At 45.8% G+C, this 23,959-nt stretch overlaps 1 protein-coding gene and 1 long non-coding RNA gene across 2 annotated transcripts; one reads left to right on the top strand and one right to left on the bottom strand.

Moving 5' to 3' along the window:
• Positions 1–2,188: 2,188 nt before the first annotated feature.
• LOC149328619 (uncharacterized) lies at positions 2,189–2,953 on the bottom strand. The gene is made up of 2 exons (XR_016285672.1): positions 2,577–2,953; positions 2,189–2,329 (listed from the first exon to the last, which is right to left on the bottom strand). It is a non-coding gene; the product is annotated as an uncharacterized LOC149328619 (long non-coding RNA).
• Positions 2,954–4,338: 1,385 nt separating this feature from the next.
• LOC149328618 (uncharacterized) lies at positions 4,339–20,113 on the top strand. The gene is made up of 4 exons (XM_089559039.1): positions 4,339–4,679; positions 6,456–7,530; positions 7,776–7,836; positions 20,107–20,113. The coding sequence occupies exons 1-4, from the start codon at positions 4,557–4,559 to the stop codon at positions 20,111–20,113; spliced, it is 1,266 nt and encodes a 421-aa protein (XP_089415165.1). The 5' UTR covers positions 4,339–4,556.
• The last annotated feature ends 3,846 nt before the right edge of the window (positions 20,114–23,959 follow it).

Here is a 23,959-nt window from a genome sequence, read left to right as displayed (position 1 = left end):
TTACAATTAATCCATGTCCCGAAGCGACACACAGGCTATGAGGGACACTGCAGTGGAGGGCTTCGGAATAACTTTGACCACATGGGGTTTTTAATGGGCAGACGTTGCAGAGTACACGGACCCTTTTTGTGTTCTGCCTCCTTCGAAACGCCGCCACCACGGCCAGGATTGAACACAGGTGTCCTGGCTAAGCAGCCAAGTGCCCTGACCACTCAGCCACCGAAGCAGGTACAACAATTATTGGTATGGTGTTTTAAAGCAAGGGAAGAGAGTAAAAGAGTAACACAAAAAGATTTGTCGGCAGTCATGGCTAGGTTAAATCCTTCAAAGTGAGAGCAAGTTGCTCTTCAGTCCGCAGATTTCAATATGCGCCGTAAGCTATTCCCCTCCTCCCACCCCAACACACACACACACTTCCTTCTTAAACCACCCAAAAATTTTTCCAGGTTATGTGACCTGAAAACATTTAATCAATAAGCTTGACCAGCAGGAAATACAGGAAAAAAAACTCCTTATAAGGAGTGTACCATCAGCTGAGAGGAAGCGCAAGAGCTGGTGCTGCAGCTTGATGTTCAGCTGGCGCAGCTCCTCATTTTATTTTCTCAGCTTCTGCACCTCTTTCTCTGCTGCTGTCTCCGTGCTAAGGTCGTCCGTTGCGGCATGCTGCGCGAGCATCCGCAACTTTTTGATGTTTCGAACCTGCAGTAGTTAACACAGTGTCAAAACACATATTCACCCATATTGTCTTTAACATTATAAAAAAAATTAAATTTCTTTGGACACAAACTGCAGAAATGCTTGCATGTGACACAACGTTACTGAAAACCTATTAAACATCACATTTCATTACAAGGTTCGGGTTTCAATGGCGCATACATACTTTATCACGTGCCAGGTCTCTTGGGCGTTTTGCGGGGCGCGCGACTGCGCCACGATGTCGTTGACAAGAAATATGTTGGTCCATTTCTTCTTTTGATTCTGGGAAGAAATCTCTTTTAGGAGTATGTTCGCACAATTTTCCATACATTGATTGTAATGATAAAATGCAAGATAATGTTTCCTGCACCAAGCCTTTTGCAGCAGCTTCTATTCTAAATTATTTAATTGACAGTGCCTATCTGGCCATCAGCCAGAATTCCCCCAACACTCATCAGAGACTGGCTGCTCAATTGAGTAGTCTGTCCTTTTTTTAAGAATGAATCATTTTCGCCACTGTTCAGCAGCAGTAACAAACATTGCTATATGAAACTGCAGCCCCAGGCTTTTTTGTTTATGGGGGTTCAACGTCCCAAAGGAACTCAGGCTATGAGGGATACCGCAGTGAACGGCTTCAGAAATTTCGACCTCCTAGGGTTCTTTAATGTGCACTGACCGCACAGTACACGGGGGCCTCTAGAATTTCGCATTCATGTCAAGTTTTCAAGAAACAATGCAGAATCGACACTTCCTACCTAGTGTGGCGTGAGAACCTCTGTCACATTTGGCAGCTTTCTCGGCTACAGAGGTCTTCACAGTTTAATATTCAGTACACGTAGCTAGGACATGGTCATCAACTGAGCTATAACCAAGAGCAGTGAAGTATACATTTTATGCTTCCGAACTAGTCCCAAGTGATACACCCCCCCCCCCCCCCCCAAAAAAAAAAAAGCAACGGGTTCACCCTGGGAAGACCAGCCACTCATCACTTGTACATAAGACAGTTCATTACTACAACTGAAGAATGCCTGGAGGGGCGCCAGTGAGAAAAAAAAACGTATTCACGAGGCCCAGTTGATGGAGGTGCCGGGGTAATTTCAGCTGGGCGACTCTACCATCTACCGGACACTGCCAGATTAATTTCGTTACATCCATCAACATGCAACATGCTGCAAACAGGACGGAATTCGCAAACCTGCAAGTTGAACGTGAGAACTGCGCAACAGCGGTGCGCGTTACGAAAGGCAGAAAAGCTCAAGAACACATTCCTATAGCCCTGACAAGCAAATTCGAGTGCTGTACCGCCGTCAGCACGCTTAACAAAGCAACCACAGCTATCCATCGGCCGGCCGTTGGCCGTCCGTTTCGGATGTTCCGGACGGACATCGATTTCGGACGTCCGTTCCCGGATCTTTCTAAGATGTTTGCATATATGGCACATGCATACTTTCTTCGTGTCCGCGGGGCAATAAAATGAAAAAGCAACTGAAAGTACAGCGAGAATATTTTATTGTGACTGTACATCAGCACAGGACTGAGTTAATGTGAAGTGTGTAACTCCTCAATAAGACGTAAAACTTCGAGCGCACATCCATCTTCCTACTTCCATGATGAAGCAGAAGCGAACAGCTTTCTGCAAAAAATGAAAAGAAAAAGGTTAGTAATCAAGTCCACGCCAAATCTCAGTAGACCATGATAAATTCAAAAATGCTTGGCAACTTTGTTATTGGTATTCTCAACCCATTCTCAACAAGTCTCAACCCATCCGTAGCCCACACCACAGTATAGCCATAACATAACTCCAACTCTCCCGCGAGAGAATGTTACAGATCCTGCTCCACTGTCATAAAAGTAATTCCCAAGCAGTGTACTGCACTTACCTCCGTAGGACATGCCGTAGGCAATCACACTAGGCCTTCTTTCATCCGAAGTCGGTGTAGTACGATATTCCAGCGTTCCAGGAGGGCTTCAGGCACTTGCCGCATCCTTCGAATTGTTCAAGTTACACACCACTTTCGTCCGCAGACTAAAAAAAAGCCACACATTCTAGTAACAGAGCTCAAAAGGGGCACCACACTTCGCACCAAACCAGCAACGCCGCCATTACGCCGCTGCACTCTGTGGCTGATGGATTGGATTGGGCTGACTACAAGCTGCATTTATGATGATGATAGCGGAGTTAAACGGGAGTTTTGAATTTACAAGTGGTTTCAATCGCGTTTTACCACGGCTAGGGTGGCTACCACGGCGGACACGATGTCGCTACTGATTTTTATATGTTTTCTAGATGTAAATTAGTAACTGATTTACTGTAAATTTGTGTAGCACTCGCTCCTACCCTTAAATAAATTTAGTTCAGCAGTGGCCCTTGCACTGCAAGTATATGACTAGGGAATTGCGCGAATTTACAAAAGTCCTCAAGTCAAACCGTGTAGCTCATGGAAATAATTTCTCCAAAGCAGATATGCAGATATTAACGCAATTTCTCGCACACTAGCCAATAAAACTGACAAAATTTCCTTCGCGAATAAAATTTTCTAGGTTAAAAAAGCGAACTCTACAGTATACATACTCGAACGGCGCGACTTTTCTGTGTGAACAATTATAAAAAAACTCTATACTCATATCCGGAGAATATACTCCACCGTACATCCCTCGGACGTACACCTTGTCTCTAATGCGGATAGACAAAAGCGGATACTGTCTGTACGTCCGGCGGATGTATGAATACGGATATCCGAAATCGGATTGTGCTCGTACGTCCGATGGACGTCCGATCTCGGCAAAGGACGTTCGGATCTAGCTCGTACGTCCGACGGATATCTGTGGTTGCTTGGAGGAACGTTCGCTTGCGCATCCTGCACTGATATTACAGCCTCTGAGCGCTGGGCGCAGAGTCCAAGGCCATACTGCACGGTATGTTTGCGGACGTTGGAGACAGCTCGTGCCCTGCTTCCACTTTAATTTTGTCTCAGACGCAGCGGCCGACGCCCAGCGGCACTAACGTCAGTGAAAGACAATCGCTCGAGCGTCTGTGTTAAGCGTGCTCACGGCGGTACATACATAGAGGCTGAATGAAGTTTCAATATCAATCAACGCCCTGTACATTAAAGGCACTGGAAATACACGGGTAGCTACAGCTGCCGCAAAGTAGAAATTACAAAAGTACTCAGACAGTAATAAAAGTGTTCTTACCTGTCATCTGTAGGATTTCCGCGTCGTAGTATCCGCCCTTTGTTTTGTCGTCCCCCTCCCAATAGACCTGATAGATATTTCCCGCCGCAAAATCTTCCGTGCTCTTTGGGTGGAAATTTTTCACAAGAACCGATGAAGTGACTTTTTTCACGTTGTCAAGCAGAAACTTCACGTAAATGTAAAACACCATTGCACTGATGCACACTCGGGAGCAAGCCACCAATGACGCGCAGTATAGAACAATAGGATGTTGGAACGGTTGGAACAAACTATCTACATGATGTTTTGACAACGTAATGGTGTGTGTGGCGCTGCAGTCTTGTCAAACAAAAAATTGCATGCTGATGAGACTGCTTTAGCGCGTTGCTCTGAAACAGATTGAGTTATCTGTAGATGTTGCAAATGTAGTAGTTAACTTTGTAAGCGCCACTTTCTTTTTGGCTAGATTGTAGCGTTTGCCTTGCTGGGAGAGGCGGGCACGCATTGAAGCTATAAAAAAAAAAAGGAAAGGAGAGGCGGGCGTGCGGAATTTCCCGCGCAGTCTGTAGTCGCCTCCTTGGTTGTACGTTCCATCTGTCTTCAGTGTCGTTCTTGCACCTTATACAAGCCAACGCCTCATCTACTTGTACAAGCCTGTTACAAGCGTGCAAAGGAGGTGCTCCAACATGCCTCCCAAAAAACGCTACCGCGCCTATTTGGAGCCAAATGCGCTATCACTGAAAATTCCGCGGCAGACGACATGGAGCCGGCTGCAAAAGGAATCCGCTGCAACGTCTCAAGCACCGCAGGTAATTCACCGCCTTGTTTACGTCATATGCTAGGGCCCATTCACTTTCTGCGGCGAAAAGTTTTACATTCCATGAACTCATAAAGAATCCGCAAGTGTTTTTTTTTTTTTTTTCCGGGCTGTGCAATGTTGCAAAAGCGACCTTTGCCATTAGGCTTGCGAGCCGTGAGGAGAAGCCCGCTTTTCAGTGAATTTTTGAAGCAAAACGCGGGGCGAGCAAGTGCATATTTGTGGGTGTGGATGCGGAAAAGAGGTACGGGTCGCTGCGAAATAAAAGGCACTGCAGAAGTTGAGTGAAGTAGGGACAGCAAAGAAGGGCAAACGGGTGCTGGAGCTGGACAGCTCGAAACGCCGAGCACCGGCGGCACGGATCATGACGGCGCGGCTGCTGCTGTGCGTTGTGCGTGCATTACCGTAATGGAGATTTGCTTCGCTAGACTGTGCCGCGCTCATTTGAAGCGTTGCCTTTTGAATAACTTGGACCTATTCGTTTATTCTGTATTTCAACTTGCCCCCCCCCCCCCCCCACTACACACACTTTTTTTTCTTTGTGAAAGGGGGGGGGGGGAGAAAGCTAAAGTCAAATTTTTTTCTTTTTGCGGAATCGCGAGAACCTAGCGTCCTTACACCCACCGCAGGCAGTGGTCATGCTCTTACCTGCGCGGTAAGCATCTAAAGAGAGTTCCTGAAAAGGCGGAGCTTACATTGCTTACATGGCCTATCAACGTCCAAAATATTGTCTGTGATGGATGCAGACGGCTGATAGCAGAACGCAGCATGCAGAAATGAGAAACAGGGCTAGGAAACGGAAATGATGAATGTGATGAATGAAACCATGGCAAAAAAGTTTGTCGCATCAAAGATTGTGGCAGAAGAGCAAGGCAGCGCGGGTGTACAATGATCAGGAAAAAAAGCACTCCGCAGCATCGAATTAAGAGAAACAAGAAACAGAAGCAGAAGGAGACTGGTTAGGTGAAATGTGGATCGAAATATTGCGTTGTGAGGGCCTTTTGTAACATAGCCAGGCTGAAATACAGCCAAATAGCAGCCAAATTGGATGTAGCCGCCATCATTTGGGGACTTGAGCACAGGCGCCAATGAAAAATGCTGCGTATAGAAGAGTTCATCAACATAAATGCAGTCAAACACGAACTCCAACTGAACACTATAAATGTGTGAGAGGTGTCGACTACATCGGCATACTATATGTAGATGTGGCAAACATGAGTTTACGTGTCGTGCAATTCTGCTCTGACATCATCTGTGAGCAGCACGGATTGCACTGATACTTTTTAAAGCCCGTAGTAATTTTTATGGAAAATTCCTGTGCATACCAGTAAGAATGACAAAAAGTAAAAACACTGAGCCCTCAACATAGCGGATCTCTCAGGTCTCTCTCTTTGTCCAGCAGAACACCGGTTCAGACAAATCTTCTCATGTCAGTGTGTGAAGCTCACTTTATAGCACTGTGAGAGCTGGAGCCGGTCACTTGGTCAGCATCTTATCACAGCCAATGGCAGAGTTGTGTGCAGTGGACGCAATTACAACTGCTGCCCTCTCACATCCATTCCCATTTCGTCAGCTGGAATAGTCTCAAATGCTCAATCTGGGTAAAGAACAAGCGGTGTGAGGATGGAGCAGCAATTCAGCATTAATTGGGCTCACATCATGCCATGATAAGATGCTGACCCACTAATCGGCCAGATTTCTCAAAGCATGCCACTCGGGCTTTCGTCACTGTCTGATAATACATTCCTCTTTTGTTTATTCTTTGCAGTTAGCTGCAGTAAATGAGGTACCAAGAGGGGACGCTGAGGTTACAGACGAACAAACTGAGAGTGAAGAATGTCTGCTGCCACTACCTCAGCTCTCTGAACAAGCAGGAAGTGCTGCCTCTTTTAACCAGAATGCTGAGCAGGGAGACCCTGATGTGTATGCGGAAGCTGACGACCCAGATGATGATCTTTCTGATTTCATCGCAGCCAACTCAAAGACGACTCTTCCTGGCCAGTCCACAACTCGACTGCAAGCCATGCTCCTGATATTATCATTTGTTGTGGCAGCTAAGCTACCATGGACACAAGTTGACAGCTTGCTCAAGCTTCTGAACGCCCTCTTTGCTGAAGAGGTTTTTCCTTCAACCAAATATGGTTTTCGAAAACTGTGGAGGCTTCAGCAGTCAAAAATGGTGAGCATTCATGCCTTCTGCCCGACTTGCCAGTTCTTAATTGATGGCAATGGTACCAGCCACTGGCGTTGCCGAATTTGTTCAGAAGTTGCAAGCCTAGGAGAGGTTTTGAAGAAGGGGAGCTTTTTCATCACTCTTAACTTGAAGCGACAACTGCAACAGCTCCTGAAACGCATGGGCAAAATAGTTGGAAGCACCCTGCTTCAGCTTGTTTCATCATGCCCAGAGGCTTTCACCGATATCACAGATGGCCTGCTCTACAAGAAAGTTCGCAGCGACCACAAAATGAAGTGGAGTGACCTAACTTTGACGATGAATACTGATGGTGCACCGGTATTTAAGTCAAGCAAAGGTTCTGTGTGGCCAATACAAGTTGCCCTCAATGAGCTTCCCGTTCCTCTGCGGTGGAAGAATATTTTGGTTGGAGCAGTGTGGTTCGGCAAGGAGCATCCACCTGCACATCTCTTCATGAAAACCTTTGTGGACAAGTTCCAAGAGGTTGGCAGCCTGATGTGGACCTTTGCTGATCAAGTTGTGGAGTCTGCAGTCAGAATTGTGTGCTGCTGTGTCGACTCACCGGCCAGAGCTGCTTTGCTCAATGCAAAGCAGTACAACGGGTACTACGGCTGCACTTGGTGTCTTAACAAGGGAACTTTAGTTGACGGTGAGACTCCTGCTTTCATTCAGTCTTATGAAGGACACAGATATACAGCATATGTTTTACATGGCAGATTGGTTGCCAGCGGTAAAAGTAAGGAATAACAGCCTACTTGGCTAGTTGGATGTTTTATACTTTGCCGGTGTTATATTCATGTTTTTAATTATTTTCATTTGTTCTTTACTACTGCTTTGATCTGTGCGGCATGAAGTGAGTTTTGATTTTAATGATTTGTTGTGTTTTTGTTGTAGGCACAGTAAAGTACACGTTTGAAGGCGGTGCCATGGTTGAAAGGTCCCACGACACTTTGCTGTCAGCCATGTCCCTTGCAGTTACAAGAAAGTGCTCTGTCGATGGAGTGAAGGGGCCATCTCCAGTTACGAAGCTAGGAACATTGGACTTGGTCTGGGGCTTCCCTCCCGATTATATGCATTGTGTCCTGGAGGGTGTGACTGCACAAATGACAGAGCTTTGGCTGTCTGCAACTGGGAAGCCTTGGTATGTAGGAAATAGAATTGCCGAGCTAAATCATCGTATATTGAAAGCACGGCCACCAATAAGCTTCTCGAGACTGCCAAGGCCAATTTCAGAGAGGGCATTCTGGAAAGCCACAGAATGGAAGTATTAGTTGCTATACTACAGTGTGCCATGCCTTCAAAACATTCTGCCAGATAGATATATTAGGCATTTTTCATTGCTGGTAGAAGGCATTTTTATGCTGCTGAGAGAAAGTGTTGAACGCAGTGACACTTTTATTGCAGAAAGGTTGCTGAAACAGTTTGTGGAGGAAGTGAAAATATTTTATGATGAAAGTGCGCAAACATTCAATGGTCATCAACTTCTACATCTGGCGAAATCTGTTAGGATGACAGGTCCACTGTGGGCCACGTCAACCTTCCCATTTGAAGGGGGCAACGGGGACATCTTGAAGCTTGTGTCTGCTGCGAAAGGGGTTCCTCGGCAAATATCAGAAAGATTCATTATGAATGGAGTTCTAAATTCTTTGAAACGTCTGGTACCTCTTCCTCCATTTTTGAAAAAGCAGCAGGAGCTAATTTCAGGTAAAATTTCTAAACAGCACAAATCTAGTGTCTTAGGTGCAGCTTTGCCACCTTGTGTCTATGAAGAACCCATCCAAATACTGTTGAGGCAAAACATTGGTTCCGAGGCATGCGTAAGTGAGTACCTTAGAGCTCGTGTCAAGGGGTTCACTGTACACAGCGCCCATTATCAACAAGCAGAAAGAACATGTTCATGCTACCTGGAAGCAAGTAACGGCAAACTTGTTAAAATTCTCAAGGTGTTTGCTGCTGACAGCAAAATCTTGCTGTTGTGTCAAGAATTGATTACTGAAGTGTTTGAGCTTCCCTTTTTGTTCAGAATCGAGCACCCTCCATTTGGCATCGCTCTCTGCATGCTTTGCGAAGAAAGCGTTGTTTCATCTTGTGTGCTTGTGGAACAAGAGAGCACATTCTTAGTGAAGATGCCTAATCTTCATGAAAGTGATTAGTCATTTTCAGTACCATGAGGGAACAGCATGAAAATATTCTTGAGTAAGACACTTGTATCCCACTTGCTTCAAATGCTGTCAAATGGGAAAATGCCGCCCCTGTGCACCATATTTTTGCATGCTGGATACTACCGAGCTATGAAACAAACCATTCAGCATATTTTTAACTTTTAGGCCTCCTTGGTGTTATGTTTTTACAAGCACGGGCGTACAGTTCGACACGGCCCACTTTTGCAGGGAAACAAAAATTTAAACTTCTTCAGCTTTTGAGCTTTTTTCATCGGTGAACTGCAACATAATACTTCTTGAAGCAAGTTTCAGTGTACAAGCAAGTCGTCTTATACATCCAAAAGACTGCGGTATGGATATTTACCATATTTGAGGTCTTTTTATGAAGTGATTGCTACAGCTCTGTTCCTCTCTTTTTCTACAAAACCAGTGGTCAAAACTGGTTCAAAGCGATGTCATTCTGAGCACAGTTTTACGATATGTATGCAGCATGTGAGACACGAATACAGCTTTGTGAAAAATGCAAAAATGATGATGCTGATCTTTTCGACATAGACAAAATACCCTTTGCCCAGTCTGTTGCACATCTTACTCATAGCAGTTTCACTCATCCACTTTTTCACTGATCTCCATTTATGATTGTGGCCAACTTGCTATTGCGTTTTACAAAATTCAAAATGTCATGAAACTTGGCAGCACATTGCAAGGTACCTAGTTAGTGTTGTTTGAGGTTGCAGCGTGTTGCATTATCATTAACACACTGTCTTGTTTGTTGTGCATGTTCACTGTCACATGGCAGTGGCATCCAGTACACTGTCTTGTGCATGTTCAGCAAGAAAATGTTTCGATAGGCATGTTTTTCTTTGCATTTGCCAACACGTCAACACATACATGCTTCAATGGCAGCTTAGTACAAAATTCAGATACGTACTTGCCAACTGTCTCCATCAAGGGAACACGTAGCCTTAAATATTGAGCCGCTGGACAGACCAACCAAAGCATGAATGCTCCTGCAGTGCCGTGTTTCACATGAGGTTCGGAACTTAGTATTCGGAGAAGCCTTTGCCCCACAGTATATGCAGTTTAGTTGATGATTTCTCTACAAGATGTATCCCTATATATATGACTTAGCAACCCGAATGAGCCAGCTTTTTTGTAAGTGTTCATTTCTGTTAAATGAACACACTTATCAGGGACTGTTATCTCTGTGTTTTCAATCTGTTCCGAGTTCATGAACAGTTCTTTGAAGCAGTTCTCATGCATTCGTTTATATCCAGTGAAAACTGCACCCATTTATTTTTATTCTTTGCTTACTTCAGCTGGATAACCTGACTGACATTGTATCCTGTGATATGAGCCCTTTTTATATAATATTGTGCCTTATTAAGTAATGTCAAGTTGCGGTGTACTGTCTTGTGCATTATTTGCTGCTCTGCTGCTCAGCACGAGTTTTTTGATTCTTGTCCTTCATGCTTCGAAGTAGGCATTGTCATGAAAAACAGCAACTTATGCTGAAGATGTTCTCTACAGCGTATTTGCACTTCCTTTGCACCTTTCCATAGCCTTCAGTGGTAATGTACAGCGGGGAATTTTTTCAGTGCATGTAACTTTGGAAGGGCATTGTTTTCCAAGACCCTTTATATAATGATATGTAAAATGTCTTTTGCTTGTTTTTTTTACCTACATGTGCTGACCTTGAGACTTTGTTTGGCTGTTGATGAAAAAGTTGTCTGGGGCATCTCACCTAGCGGGTGTTAAAACAAGTAAACTAGTAGCAAAATGCTCCTTTTAGCAGCTATGCAATTGGTGGTGTTTGGTCAGTGCACGAAATAATCGTTGGCCATTTAAACTTGATAGTTCACATTCTCTTCATCTCTTAACAATGTACAGCTCTCATGTCAGTCAGAAAATTAAGCTCTTACAGGCAGAATCTATAGCACAGGGGGAGCTTAGGATGTTTTCGGCTGTTTTGCCGTGTAGCACTTTTTACTGTTGCCAACTCAGCCATGCCTGTTCCTGTCTTGCTGTTCCTTATGGTTTCTGGCATTGCGTCGATGAGCAAATGCACAGTGCTGTGTGAAGTTGTCTTCAAATGCCCTTGCAAAATTTGTTATCAACTGAGCTGGCATTTGCTGTTGTGCTTAATGCAGCTGGCAGCACTTCAGTACTTTCCTACCTGCCCGTCAAGTATTGTGTCTGCACAAAAGCCCACCTCCTTATCACCATTCTGATTCCAGTAATTTCATTGCCTTGATCACTGTGAAAGGCACTGGTAAGCACTATGGAAGCTGCCTGGCTGTATGAAAGGCCCCACATTGCTACAATTCAGGGGAATGAATTGATGGTGTTCTTTTGTGATGCTTTCAGGGGCACTTTCCCAAATGCCCATTTCGCGAAGGCACTACTGCAACTCTGAAACGAAGGAGTTCTATGCTGAATTTTGAGAATAAATGTGTTTTAATTTCTTTCAAGCTTTAGTTCAACCTGCTGTCATGCCTTTATGTTTTCATAGTCACACCAGATACAAATTTTTTGTTGTCCTGGCTGATATGAGCATTTAACTATACCTGGAAGCTAAAAAAGTGTGCCTTTTGTGTCCACATAATAAACAGACTGCCATTCATCCTTAGTGTAATAGTAATAAATACTAAATTATATGCTGTATGATAAGCAAATGCACCTCACAATTTACCTTGGACTTTTTTACGGTTTGACTGTGGTGTGAAGACATGAACACCCATAGTTGCAACAATGGACTATGCAATTAAGCAGGACAGAAATCTTTCATTAATCTCAGTAAGTACCAAACCAACCTACATGTTGGTCAGTGCATGAAATAATCCTTGGCCACATGTCTGGCATGTGCCTGAGATTGTATCTGGTACATCATGCAAACTAGAATGAACCGAACAGATCTTTTTGGTGGCGCTCGGCTCCCGCACATGAATACCGCAACAGGTCTGGTGTGCTTGAGCTGGATCATATACGCCAGATGACTCGAAACCAGTCTAGTGTACGTGCACACCAGACGACATGAAACCAGTCTAGTGTGCACACCAGACGACATGAAACCAGTCTGGTGTGCACATCAGACAACACCAAACCGGTCTGGTGTGCACATCAGACAACACCACACCGGTCTGGTGTGCACATCAGACAACACCACACCGGTCTGGTGTGCACACCAGACACCACCACACCGGTCTGGTGTGCACACCAGCACCACCAGGCTGGTCTGGTGTGCACACCAGGCTGGTCTGGTGTCCACACCAGCCACACCAGGAAATCCTGGTGTTAACACCAGAACACACCAGAACAGTCTGGTGGATTTTTCAACTGGGAATGTTAGAAAAAGTCGAATAAGAAAACGAATCTCATCCTATTCTACAGTTCATCAGGTTCGATTGTTCATGGTACTCATACACATGGCCTGCAAAGCTGCTTCAACCAAGCTCAGCAAATTTTCCTTTCAAACTGGAGATCTTACGCCATGGCTGCCAACTCTCGTTCCTCATCAAAAGTGACTTGAGAGTAGTTTGTTCACCGCCGACATCACAATCAAAAGCTAAATTTTGTATGTATATGACATGACACTAAAGAAGATAATATTCTAACATTTTTAAAGCCAACACTTATAGCTCCGGTGCTCACGCTTCGATGGTATGCGCGGAAAACTGATGTTACGAAACGTCTCACAAGGAACACATAATCATACAAACTTTCGATTCATATTTGATTCTGCTATTTGACTGTTTGATTCGTGTTCGATGAAATTTTACTCCATTAATCATATTTGATTCGGCTTCCAAAAACTACTGTTTACGCACCCCTATATAAGTACAGCAAAAAAGCAAGAATAAAGTTCGCCCGCGCTTGTTCCTTACATCGACATGCCACACGCTGGTGCACTACTCTCAGAGCAGTGCTCGCTAGGCTTTACTATGCCTAGCATGTTTCACATCGAAGCAGCAGCGGGCAGTTCTTTGCAGCTAGTCCCTTAACAACATCAAAGTAGAGCTCATTTCTGATACGGCTGCGGCAACAAAGCGATCGAGCCTGGCGAAAGCCGCCTGCATGCTTTAGTTATTTTGGTTGGCAGCGCCGCAAGACATCAGTGTGGCATGATAAACGAGTGCAAAAGATCGAAGACCATCTTCACCACACACCCCGTTCACCTCGCTCACCCAAGTTCGCCTTCTAAAGATTGGCAGTGGATGTTACAGCTGTAGTCAAGGCAGCCACCAATGCTTAAACATTGAAGACAACGACGATTGTCTACTTTTGTCAGAAAAACAATCTGGGAGAGCAATAATGGAAAAGGGGTGCTCCTTGTTCCAATACTTCGTAGCAAGTTGAAAAGCAGAGGTCTTCTTTCAGCACAAGCCACTAACTGACCATGTGCACTGTAAGACCTTGAGACCAGCTCAGCGGGCCCGATTGGTGATACTTCCATGGTGTGTTGATGCAGTTTTTCTAATTAGTTTTTTTTTCTCTTGCAGCCTTGGGCGCGCTATTCTGGTATTATCACCCTCAGATCCTGAACATAAAATGAAATCTTATGGTCCGCGGCGTCACTAGAATCGCAACGTGTGATCACAACATCGCAGCGATGGAACCTTCTTGTCTAAGATTTCATGGAAGCGTTGAGCGTCATGCTGAAATGAAAAGCAAGCATTCTCGCTGTGACAACAGTTGTGCGCATGTGCCCTCATTTCTGTCACCTACGTTGTACTGAAATAACGAGCTAACCTAAACATTAGTTGTGATTTGGACGTATCTGCCAGACTCCTGATTGCACTCAGCGTTGAATGCTATTACTTTTTAATGAATCTAGATTTGCGTGAAAGAGAATGGCTGCTCCCTAATCACGTCACCCAGCTCAGTTCGAACACTAATGGAAATAACAGCTATGTCCTGTAAGGAATTGGCTGATCACCATTTTTAAAGGGCTCACATCACACAAGGGCTGCCGTTAAAACTTCATTGATAACGCAAGCCTAGTTCCCAGATAGAAAAGGTCTCGTATATTCAAAGCCTTGATATATATGACGGAGTACAATATTACACTGTAATGGGCCCATAATCCGTTAATAAGCCTCCCCCACTAAAAATAGAGAGCGCTGTTCGATTTGTGATCATTGAAGTCAAAGTTCCATACAGTCATGGAATCTCCCGCTTAGTTATAGGGTGTAAGCTATAGTACATCACTTGCAGGTGCCTACCTGTGGTAATAGGAATGATGGTATGTGGAGTTTAGGGTCACGAAATCTCACGCCGGCGGCGAGAGAACACGTAGTAGAAGGCTCCTGAATATTTAAAACAGCAATGGCTTTTTGATGAACTAACGAAATGTACGCGCTGCTTTTTTTCTTTAATTGTCCTGCCACTGCGGTGTTCGCCTGCAAAAGAAGGATTTGGTTTCTCATCATTGGGTCTGACGGCCAAACGCCATAGGTACTCATTTTTCCCAGTGGGTAAGCAGAGACAATGCCGGCATGTAAGAAATCAATGTTAGACACATGAAATGCAGAGGAAGTATACTAAGAATAAGTTAATATTGTTTGATTCCTCCATTTATTCAGTGTTATCCTCATTAATGAACTTACTTCTTCCATTCGTCACTTTTACGTGCCGAGCAGCATTGTCTTAAATTCTTCCTTTCAACGTTCAGTAGGGCTTCGGACAGGGTGTAGAATGGGTTTCTGACATACTTATCAGTCGCGCAATGCATTTTTGCGGCCACCTAACTTGCCTTACTGAGCGAAAACGTGCGTGTGCGTGCGTATTCTTGCGTGCGTGCGCGTGTGCGCGTGTGCGCGTGTGCGCGTGCGTATGTGTGTGTGTTATACTACCGGAATGCGCACAGTAATAGTAGTAGCAAAGCAAAAGTACTCGTAGTATCGTAGTAGTCGCCGTCAAGTCATCGACGCCATCATCTACCGTCACCCATCATGTGACCACCCCAGGTAGTTAGACCGTGATACTCATTTTTCCTGCTAACCTCCCTGCCTTTCCCGCCAATAAACCCTCTCTCTCTCTCACACCTCACGATACCTTCCTCGTTTTAGATGAGGCGACAACGTGTGTGTGTGTGTGTCTTATGCTTTAAGAGGCTACACGATGATAACATTGTGAATTGACCAGATGAGGCGCTATCCAGCGTGCCGCAGTACCAAACCCCGAAGCTGGGATAAAGTCGCAAACTGTGGCACCACGGACAAGTCGCCTTGCAGGATGTTGGTACACAGTTGACGCACGGCAGCGTATTCTGTACACTACAAGTGCGCAATTGACGAGACCAATAAACGTGCGGTGGATCGAACAAAGGACGAAAACTCTTTGGACGCGGCCCAGAAGTGCGGGCCTCCACCCGGTGATCAAGCCTGTACAAACGCTGCAAGAAAAATCCTCACTACACTAAAAATCCTCGTTCCAAATCTGCCTAAAAAGAAGCACTGTCCTCGAAGTTCAAGCATGGCGGTAGCAATAAAAGTACACAAAACAATTGCGAAAGTACATCGTATACAAGCCTCACACAATTGCAAAAGTACGTCGTGCCAAAGCGTTCAGGTCGTTTGCACTACAAAGGGTGGAAAAGCTATAGGGATTTAACGCAGTCAAACCGAGTTGACGTGCGAAAATATGGGACTCCTAAGTTCTGCTTGAAGTGCTTTACTAGGTTAATGCACATATGTGCAGAACTGGGCATTCTCTTCTGATTGTATGTAGGTGGTGGCTAGTCCTCACAGAACTACCTGCGCAGTAGCCCACTGGTTAAGCGATGCGCCTCTACAGTGGCACGCTGCTGTTTCTATCACAGCCATTAGTAGGGATTTCGCTACCCACGTTGCTCTGCCCGCGCAATGAGGTGGAATGGAAAATCGTTATTGTGCTCTGCGCATGTCACAGGCGGCGTTCTCATCCATCCAGAGAAACTCTTCAGCTGTGCTCCTCTGCCCTCCGTTGAAGGCTCAGTCCGAGAAATTTCTCGCGACCAACCAACGAGGACCTAAAACTCAACGTCTACCTAGAAGGGACGCCCATACCCGAAAAGACAACAATAAGAATTTTGGGCATGTGGCGTCAATCCAACCAGCGCAGTACTCACACTTTTACCCTACTGAAAGCAACAACGCTACAAGTCGCACGCATGATCACCCGCATCACCAACAGGCGACATGGCATGCGTGAAGAGGACACACTAAAACTAGTCAGAAGCCTAGTAGTTAGTCGAATCACGTACAGCCTACCCTACCAGTGCCTCAACAAAAACGAAATACAACAAGCGGATGCCCTGCTACGCAAAGCGTATAAGACAGCGCTCCGACTACCACGCAACACGTCTACAGAAACACTCATTGCCCTGGGATTACACAACACCTTTGAGGAGCTACGAGAGGCGTAGCTTGAGTCGCAAAAACTCAGGCTGTTGCAAACACTGACAGCAAGAGCGCTCCTGCAGAGCCTCGGATACCGCGAGCAGATGCGAGAAATGTCGAGGACGGCAACGATCCCCGACGAGCTTCGCAAAACCCTCAAGGTAGCGCCAATACCAAAAAACATGGATCCCAACCTCCATCGAGGCAGAAGAGAAGCAAGGGCCAAATTCATCGAGAAAACACACGCTCCTCAAGCCACGCCCGTGTATGCAGACGCGTCTTGGAGAGGAGGAGATACCAAAATCGCTGTAGCGACGGTGGTCGATTCGTCTTTAAGCGAAATGACCAGCGCGTCTCTCCGAGGCTGCACAGCTGCAGAGTCCGAGGAAGTAGCCGTTGTCCTAGCGGTGGTGGAGGGCTATAGAACCGGGCGGTCACTAACAATACTCACGGACTCTCAAACAGCCTGCCGAAATTACATAAATGGCAGGATAGGTCGTCACGCGCTCCCTATACTCCTCGCAGCGAGCGACAGAATTAAAAACCAGGAAGAACAAAATGACAAGATCCGACACAAAATTGTGTGCGTACCGGGGCACACGGAGGGGGGGGGGGGGGGGGCAGGGAACTGAGAGGCCGACAGGATAGCTCGAGGATACATTACTTTCCGAGCATCCGACGAGACCGCGGAACTCGCGCCAGCACCCAGGGAATACTCGGCCTTACTACAAAACTATAGAGGCAGAAGAATGCGATATCCCCCACCGCACAAATCTCTCACCAGAGAGGAAGCTGTCACTTGGAGACAATTACAAACAGGTTATTTCCCAAACCTGCATATACTAAACAAAACGCACCCTTCGATATACACGAACAAATGTCCCTGGTGCGACGAAAAACCTACTCTATACCATATCACATGGGCCTGCCAAAACATACACGTGGTCCCCAAAATACAAAACCCGAGTGCGGAGCAGTGGGAGACTCTGCTGTCCAGCGACCGCTGTGAAGTCCAACAAGGTCTGGTACAGCGAGCTCAACGGGCGGGAGTGACCAGCGGAGCCCTGTACTGAGGGCAACCGACCACTAATTAGAGGCAGACGACTTCGACAGAGAAGGCTCCTGGGGTAGAATCAAGACGTCTCTGAAGAATCCCCAAACCGCAGGAAAAACCATCAGTGTAAATAAAGTTTTCCCTTCCTTCCTTCGCGACCAAGAAAGGCGCACAAGACAAGTTGCTGGCTCTGAGTCGGTACGTTTGGAACAGTGTTTTAGCACCAATACTCTCTTAATATTTTTTTCCTTTCCTTTCGAATCTACCAGCCTCATTAGATGGCTCTACCCTTCCTCCTATTTCTGTTTATGTTTTAGAGCCCTGCTCTTAAGCTCCCGTAGGTGGGTTGAGCCCCATCCCTGCCGTCTGTGCCACGGAGCCAAACCATAAATAAATAAATTAACCAGTAAAAACAGAGATTGACGCGAGCGGGATTCCAACCCGCAGCCCCACGAACAGATCAGCTTCGCTGGCCAGTGGATCAAAGCACTAGGCTATCGCCGCAGATTTTTTTAACGTGATACTTATTACAGTGAAATTATATTATATTAACATGAGCTTTTTAGAAAAGCTTACGCGGATTATCACAAAACACATCTCAAAAGACAGAGCAACAGATCACTAGACAGGAGGCATACAAGAACACATCACCAAGAGGGAGTGCCACTTCGGTTTAAAGTCTGTCTGTCCGTACGATTCCCTCAGATGAACAATCGTTTGGCAAAAATGAGATTTTGCCGAAACAGCAGATTAACAGGGCCGGTCCATCAATCTAGTTTTCCGCCGCCGCCGCGGTGGCTCAGTGGTTATGGCGGTAGGCTGCTGACCCCAAAGACGCGGGTTGGATCCTGGCCATGGCGGTCCAGTCGATGGAGGCGAAATTCTAGAGGCCCGTATACTGCGCGATGCCAGTGCACGTTAAAGAATAGCTTCATCCACGCTAGGCTTGTCTGCGCAGAAACAGGCCAGGTGATCTACATAAGCTAATATTTGACCTCACTGTGTAGAATACGGAAACCCGGGTATGGCACTACTGTCCAGAATGCTGATGCATGGTGGCTCTAAGTAGATTGCGAACAGAGGTATCGGTAACGGACACCCTTGTTTCAGAGACGAAAATATCGGCACGGGTCCTTAAATGGAACGATTCGCAATCAAACAGATTGAGCAATTACTGTAGCAAAGACGAACTACTTCGTAGACAACTGAACCAACATTAGCGTGGTCTAAAAGTGAGAACAGGAAATTGGGCCACGCACTGTCATAAGTGTTCGCAAGGTCAAGTTGAGACATTGTCAGCGGTTTGTCAGCGTTGCTGCACAACTGTAGAGCTGTTCGTACTATACCTAATTTATGTTGAATGGAACGACCCCGCAAACAAAACATCTGATCAGGTCCAATGAGAATCGACATTGCAAACTCGACTTAGTCCACATTAGATAGCTTAATGTAAATACAACCCTATACATACTGCAATTTTCTTTTAGCAGCGCTCTTTCATATCAATACAATGTGATTTTGCGAAATGTTTTGACTCACACCTCCAATATTAAAAAAAATGGTCAAAATCTTGAGCAGAATGGGACTCAAGATGGGCTTAAAGGCGTTGTAAAAATCTTCAGAAAGGCCATCAGGCCCAGCTCTCCATGAAAGTGCAAACTTTTCAATGGCGTCTTCTAATTCTGCCAAAGTTAGTCAATATTTTCGACCGCTCATGCTATGATAGAGCCTTCGCAAGGGTGACGCAGAGTTCCACATCCTCAATATTAAAGGTTGCCAGGTAGCGAAAAACAGAAATGCGTAATATTTCTCGAATTCCCATATCATTAAACCCGTGCTAGTCACGAAGGCAGTACAGCATTAAAGTGCTGTTACTCTCTTGGCAACCGCATGACGGCGCTCGTCAAGTAAAGCCTGAACAGCCGGTTCCTGTAAGTGCAAGTTGGGATTGCTGTGAGGCCGAATGCGGGCTCTCTTGTAACATACCGCGTCAAACTATTGAAGCTGGCCTTCGACGCCAGCGGTTTCCTCTGAGCACAAATAGGAGCGCCAAACCAGTCAAGGTCATAAAGGCCGCAAAGGTCTTTGCCGTAACAGCTTCAGACTTTTTTAAAGTGGGACCTAACCAAACCAATTTCAATTGAAATGTTTCCACTTCCTGCTTAAACACATCTCAAGCTGCATGTAAATGTATTCCTCTTGAGAAACAAGAGCGAAAAGCTAAATTGAAGCGTGCTTTAAAATTCTCGTTGCTTATCAGCACAGCGTTGAGCTCGCAATGAGCCCAGCGTGGTCGCAACCTAGGACGGCTGCATTCAGCAATGAAAACAATAACCATGCTTTGACAACCTGTCACGCCTCGTGTTAAATTGCAACACGGTCTCTCACGGTGCACTGCACATCGTCGCCCTCTTCAGCATTGACTGAAAATTATTTTATTCGTCGGAAGAGCTTGGTAAGAGGTTGCGTTAAGTGATCGAGAGTACCTATCCCTCGACGAATTTGTCAGCCCACTCCACCGCCTCAACTTGCGGTCTGGGATCAGAGCTAGTCAGCACGGTCTCCCACTGCTTCAGAGAAGGAGCGGTAACTGGATCACCCTGAGGTGGCTCTTTTTTGCAATCCCACAGGATATGACCATAGTTGGCTTGTTGGCAGCAGTGTTTACAGTTGGGGTTGTATAGATCAGGAGAAATGTGCGCGAGGAGTGATGAGGTGCGTATTGAGCTCGTCTGTAGACGACGCCACGTAACCTCTTGTTCTTTAGTCAGGCTTTTGTCCGGAGGGAAGAAAGTTCTCCTCTCTACTTTGAAATGAATGCCTAGATCTTGATATGTGATCATGGAGTCCTTCGTGAAATTCAGGGAGCCAGACTCATTCACTGCCCGGTCTACGATACCTCGGGCTTTATTGTGGGCTGCCTCATTCCCCGGATTCCCCGTATGGACTGGGACCCAATCAGTTCGGAATAATTTGGTGAAAATTTTGTGGTGTTGAGGATTCTTGGGAGGTGTTTGTAATTCCCCTTTTCCGAAATTACGGACAGCCATTTTGGAGTCGCCGAGAATGATCCTCTTTTGGGTATACGCTAGGGCGAGCTGCCACTTCTGCCGTTTCAGAGGATTTCGTTTTGGTTGTAGCTGAGACCATGTGGTCATCGTTCTCGTTCGCAGCCACAATTTCGAAGGGATTCGTATGCTTATATTTTGATGCATGCACATAAATTGTCCCGGCGCACTGTCCGTATTTTTTTATAAGGCTTTGGCTCGTGCTTGTCTTCTACCCTCATGATGCGTGGGATGCATGTTTTTGGGCAGTGGTATGATTAGTAGGGATTCGCTATAGTCGCAGGACAAGTCTACTTTAGCGTCTTCATTCGTATGTTTAAAGTTAATTCCAAGCCTGGTTAGAAAGCTCCTGCCAGCTCTGGAATTGGCTAATCTCATCATTCGAGCCATTAAATGGGCTTCTTTCCGTCACTAAGGTGTTGTGTATTCCTAACTTCATAAGCCTTTCGGTTCGGGCATTTAGTGGTAATCCTAAGGTGGCTTTGTAGGCTAATACTGCTATCGGACTAATATACACATTCTCACGCGTTGTGCATTACACACCTTCTTTCACTAATACTACTATCGAACAAATATTGCCGACAGACGTGCCGATGAACCTGCAAAACAAAACAATGAGCCTATAGTTACAGAGGCTGAGAGCGCTCAGATACAGCCGCAGCGGATCACGCCTCGTGTTATGTTGTTGTTGTCGTTAGCCTTTGAAAAGATGGCATATAGCCACACTGGGGGATCGGCCAAGAATCGGGAGGTAAAGGTTGCTGTTCACCTGTGCATACTAAAGGCAAAAGAAAAGGACGTGGGAGAGCAGCACCGTGGGAGTCTACCATAAGGAGGGCAGGGAGTGAAAAAAGACCTCGTGTTAAGCTGCAAGACACTCTCGCCCTGTGCATTGCACATCGCCGTTGTGTTCTACTAGTACTCCTATCGATCCAATGCACACATTTTCGCGCGCTGTGCATAGCACATCGGCGTCTTCTCCCACTAACCCTGTTATAGAACTAATGTCGCCAGACCTGCCGGCGATCCAACAAAGCAACACAATGAGCCTATAGAGCCTGAGTCACCGACCAAACGGCGCTAAAATTTTGCATTGGTGCTAATTGTACTCGTCCTTATAATTTTCAAACAAATTTCTAGCTTAGTATTCTTCGAATATATTTTTTTTTGCTTCATATATCTAAGACTCAAGACGACTCCCCAAAGGACACATGAATGGCTTTAGCATTCAGAGAGACTGAAGAAAGAAAGCGTTGAGGTTCCGGGAGTTGTTTACAACAACATGCAGAGACGTGCACTGTCGGCAGGAGGCCGCCGACGCACCGCTGACCGAAAGTCGCGGCTCCAAATGCCACCAAAAAAAGCCGCCAGCATGAAGTTTCTTTTCTCCTTGAAATTCGTGACATTCGTAACGAAATGCTGCTCCGAAAGTTCTACAAGATGGATCATGAACAGCGAGGACGTCTCTTTGAGCCTCCTACGCAACGCGCACTAAGCCTATCAAGTCCGGCGTAGAGGTCGCGTCGCACTTCGTCTGGTTTGCCTTGCGAGCTGTGCAAGTAGAATTAGAGGACGCGATTTGGTACTCTAAGTCCTAATGTTCAAGAAGTGAGTTGCTTCTTCCCCATGAAGGCATTGCGGATACTTTTTGAGAAAGGCATATGTTGTGCCTAGACTGAGCCCGTTAGCGCCGTCTATTTATTTATTTATTGATACTTCAAAGACCCCTTGTATGGGGCATTACATGAGGAATGGGCATTGCCGTTAAAGAACAATTGTCTTTATAGCGTTTTTAAAATGGATGTCATTGATATGATGCACGGCGTCCTTTGGTAGATCATTCCAGTCCCAGAAAGACGTGACGAAAAAACATCCAGAATGAGCGGTAGTTCTGGCGTTTGGGGCGTAGACAGCCTTATCATGACTAATACGGCTTGAGAGGCAATACCTATGTCTGGGCGAGAAAAGACTATCAATGAATCGCACTTGCCTATCGCATGGCATTTTCTGCCTCCATGCGTCTGCGGTCTTCTCTGAGAACAGCAATCCTGTTACAGCTTCGCCGAAATTCCACTGCATGTAGTCAGTTGAAATTAGCTGAAGGCAGCAGTTTGATACCGCAAAACCAAAACGCTCCTTACGCAGGAATGTGATGTTGTGATGTTACGCAGTGTTATGTTACGCAAGAGTGTGAGTGTGTCGCAGGAGGAGACACAAGCACAGATTGGGCTGCCCCTCCAATGTGATGTGTTTTCTCGTGTTGTCATTCCGTCGCGCTTTATTAATCTTTTATTACAGTTAACCAACACGAAACAAGATCTTGTTATATTCGCAAAACACATCCGGGTGGAATGTTTAGTGTTTCTTTTAAAATTTGCAGTACCCGATAAGCAATATTTATTTCTTCCCCTCCTATGTTTCCTCACCTCAGCCACTAATACACTCTTCCCGTCTTCCTTTCCTGTTTCTTTTTTTTCGCACAGCACAGCGTGTGCACAACCATTCGGGAAATGCGAATTTAACTTTTTCGGCACCTTTTTTAGCACACCCTATCCATCCCTCTTTCCTTTCCTCACCGCAACTCTTTATTTTTCACATGAAAGTCATGCCCCTATGAAATACTTACTTCACACCTCACGTGCGAAGCTTGTGCAACTAAAAATTAGGCAGTGGCTTAGCTCTGGTTAAGCCTGAATATACAAGCTAAAAGTTGCAGTTGTGTTTGGTTTGACGGCACGGCTGTCGCAGTTGGCGCACAGTGCACTCGGAGCACCACGATAACGGTGGAGGCGTTCGGCCGTCCCCACACTGCCTCCACGGAGGCGGAGGAGGCGACGCGCGTGTAATGAATACGGTGCTGTCTCAGACGGTTGCTTTAGAGACATCTACTGTGGTGTCCATTCCTTTCGGGTGTACACTAGGATATGCGAGACAGGCATTTCCTTTCCTTAAAACCAACTTTCATTTCATTTCATTTCCCTTAAGGGCGCGGTTTGGGTATCCACCGAAATATGAGCGAGACAGGCGTCGTTACCTTTCCTTAAAATCAATTTTATTTTCATTTTCCTTCCCTTAAGGTGCGGTTCGGGTGTCCACCGAGATATGAGAGCTTCCTGGCGCACTGTTTGTCTTTTATTTATTTTTTTACTTGTGCTGTGTGTGACGTCACTCGATTTCGCCCTTGCGCAGCTGTGGCAAATCTTGGCTCCGACGGCTCACGCGAAGCGTGGCTTTGGTGCGAGTAGTTAAGCTTTCGCTTCAAAATTCGTAATGATGAATGTCTAAGCCTAAACACGGGTCACGGATATCTACTTGCTGTTTACAATGAAAGTTTTTAAGACGGAAACCTTTAATGCCTCATCGTTGTAAGCAGCAGTTGTCGACAGAAATGTCACGCTTTTCAGTTGGTCGAAAC

The sequence above is a fragment of the Amblyomma mixtum genome, chromosome 9, assembly GCF_055824585.1.
Source record: "Amblyomma mixtum isolate Tamu chromosome 9, ASM5582458v1, whole genome shotgun sequence".
Lineage (NCBI taxonomy): Eukaryota > Metazoa > Arthropoda > Arachnida > Ixodida > Ixodidae > Amblyomma > Amblyomma mixtum.
Note: the sequence above shows the minus strand (reverse complement) of the source record. Positions and strands in the feature narration are given on the sequence as shown.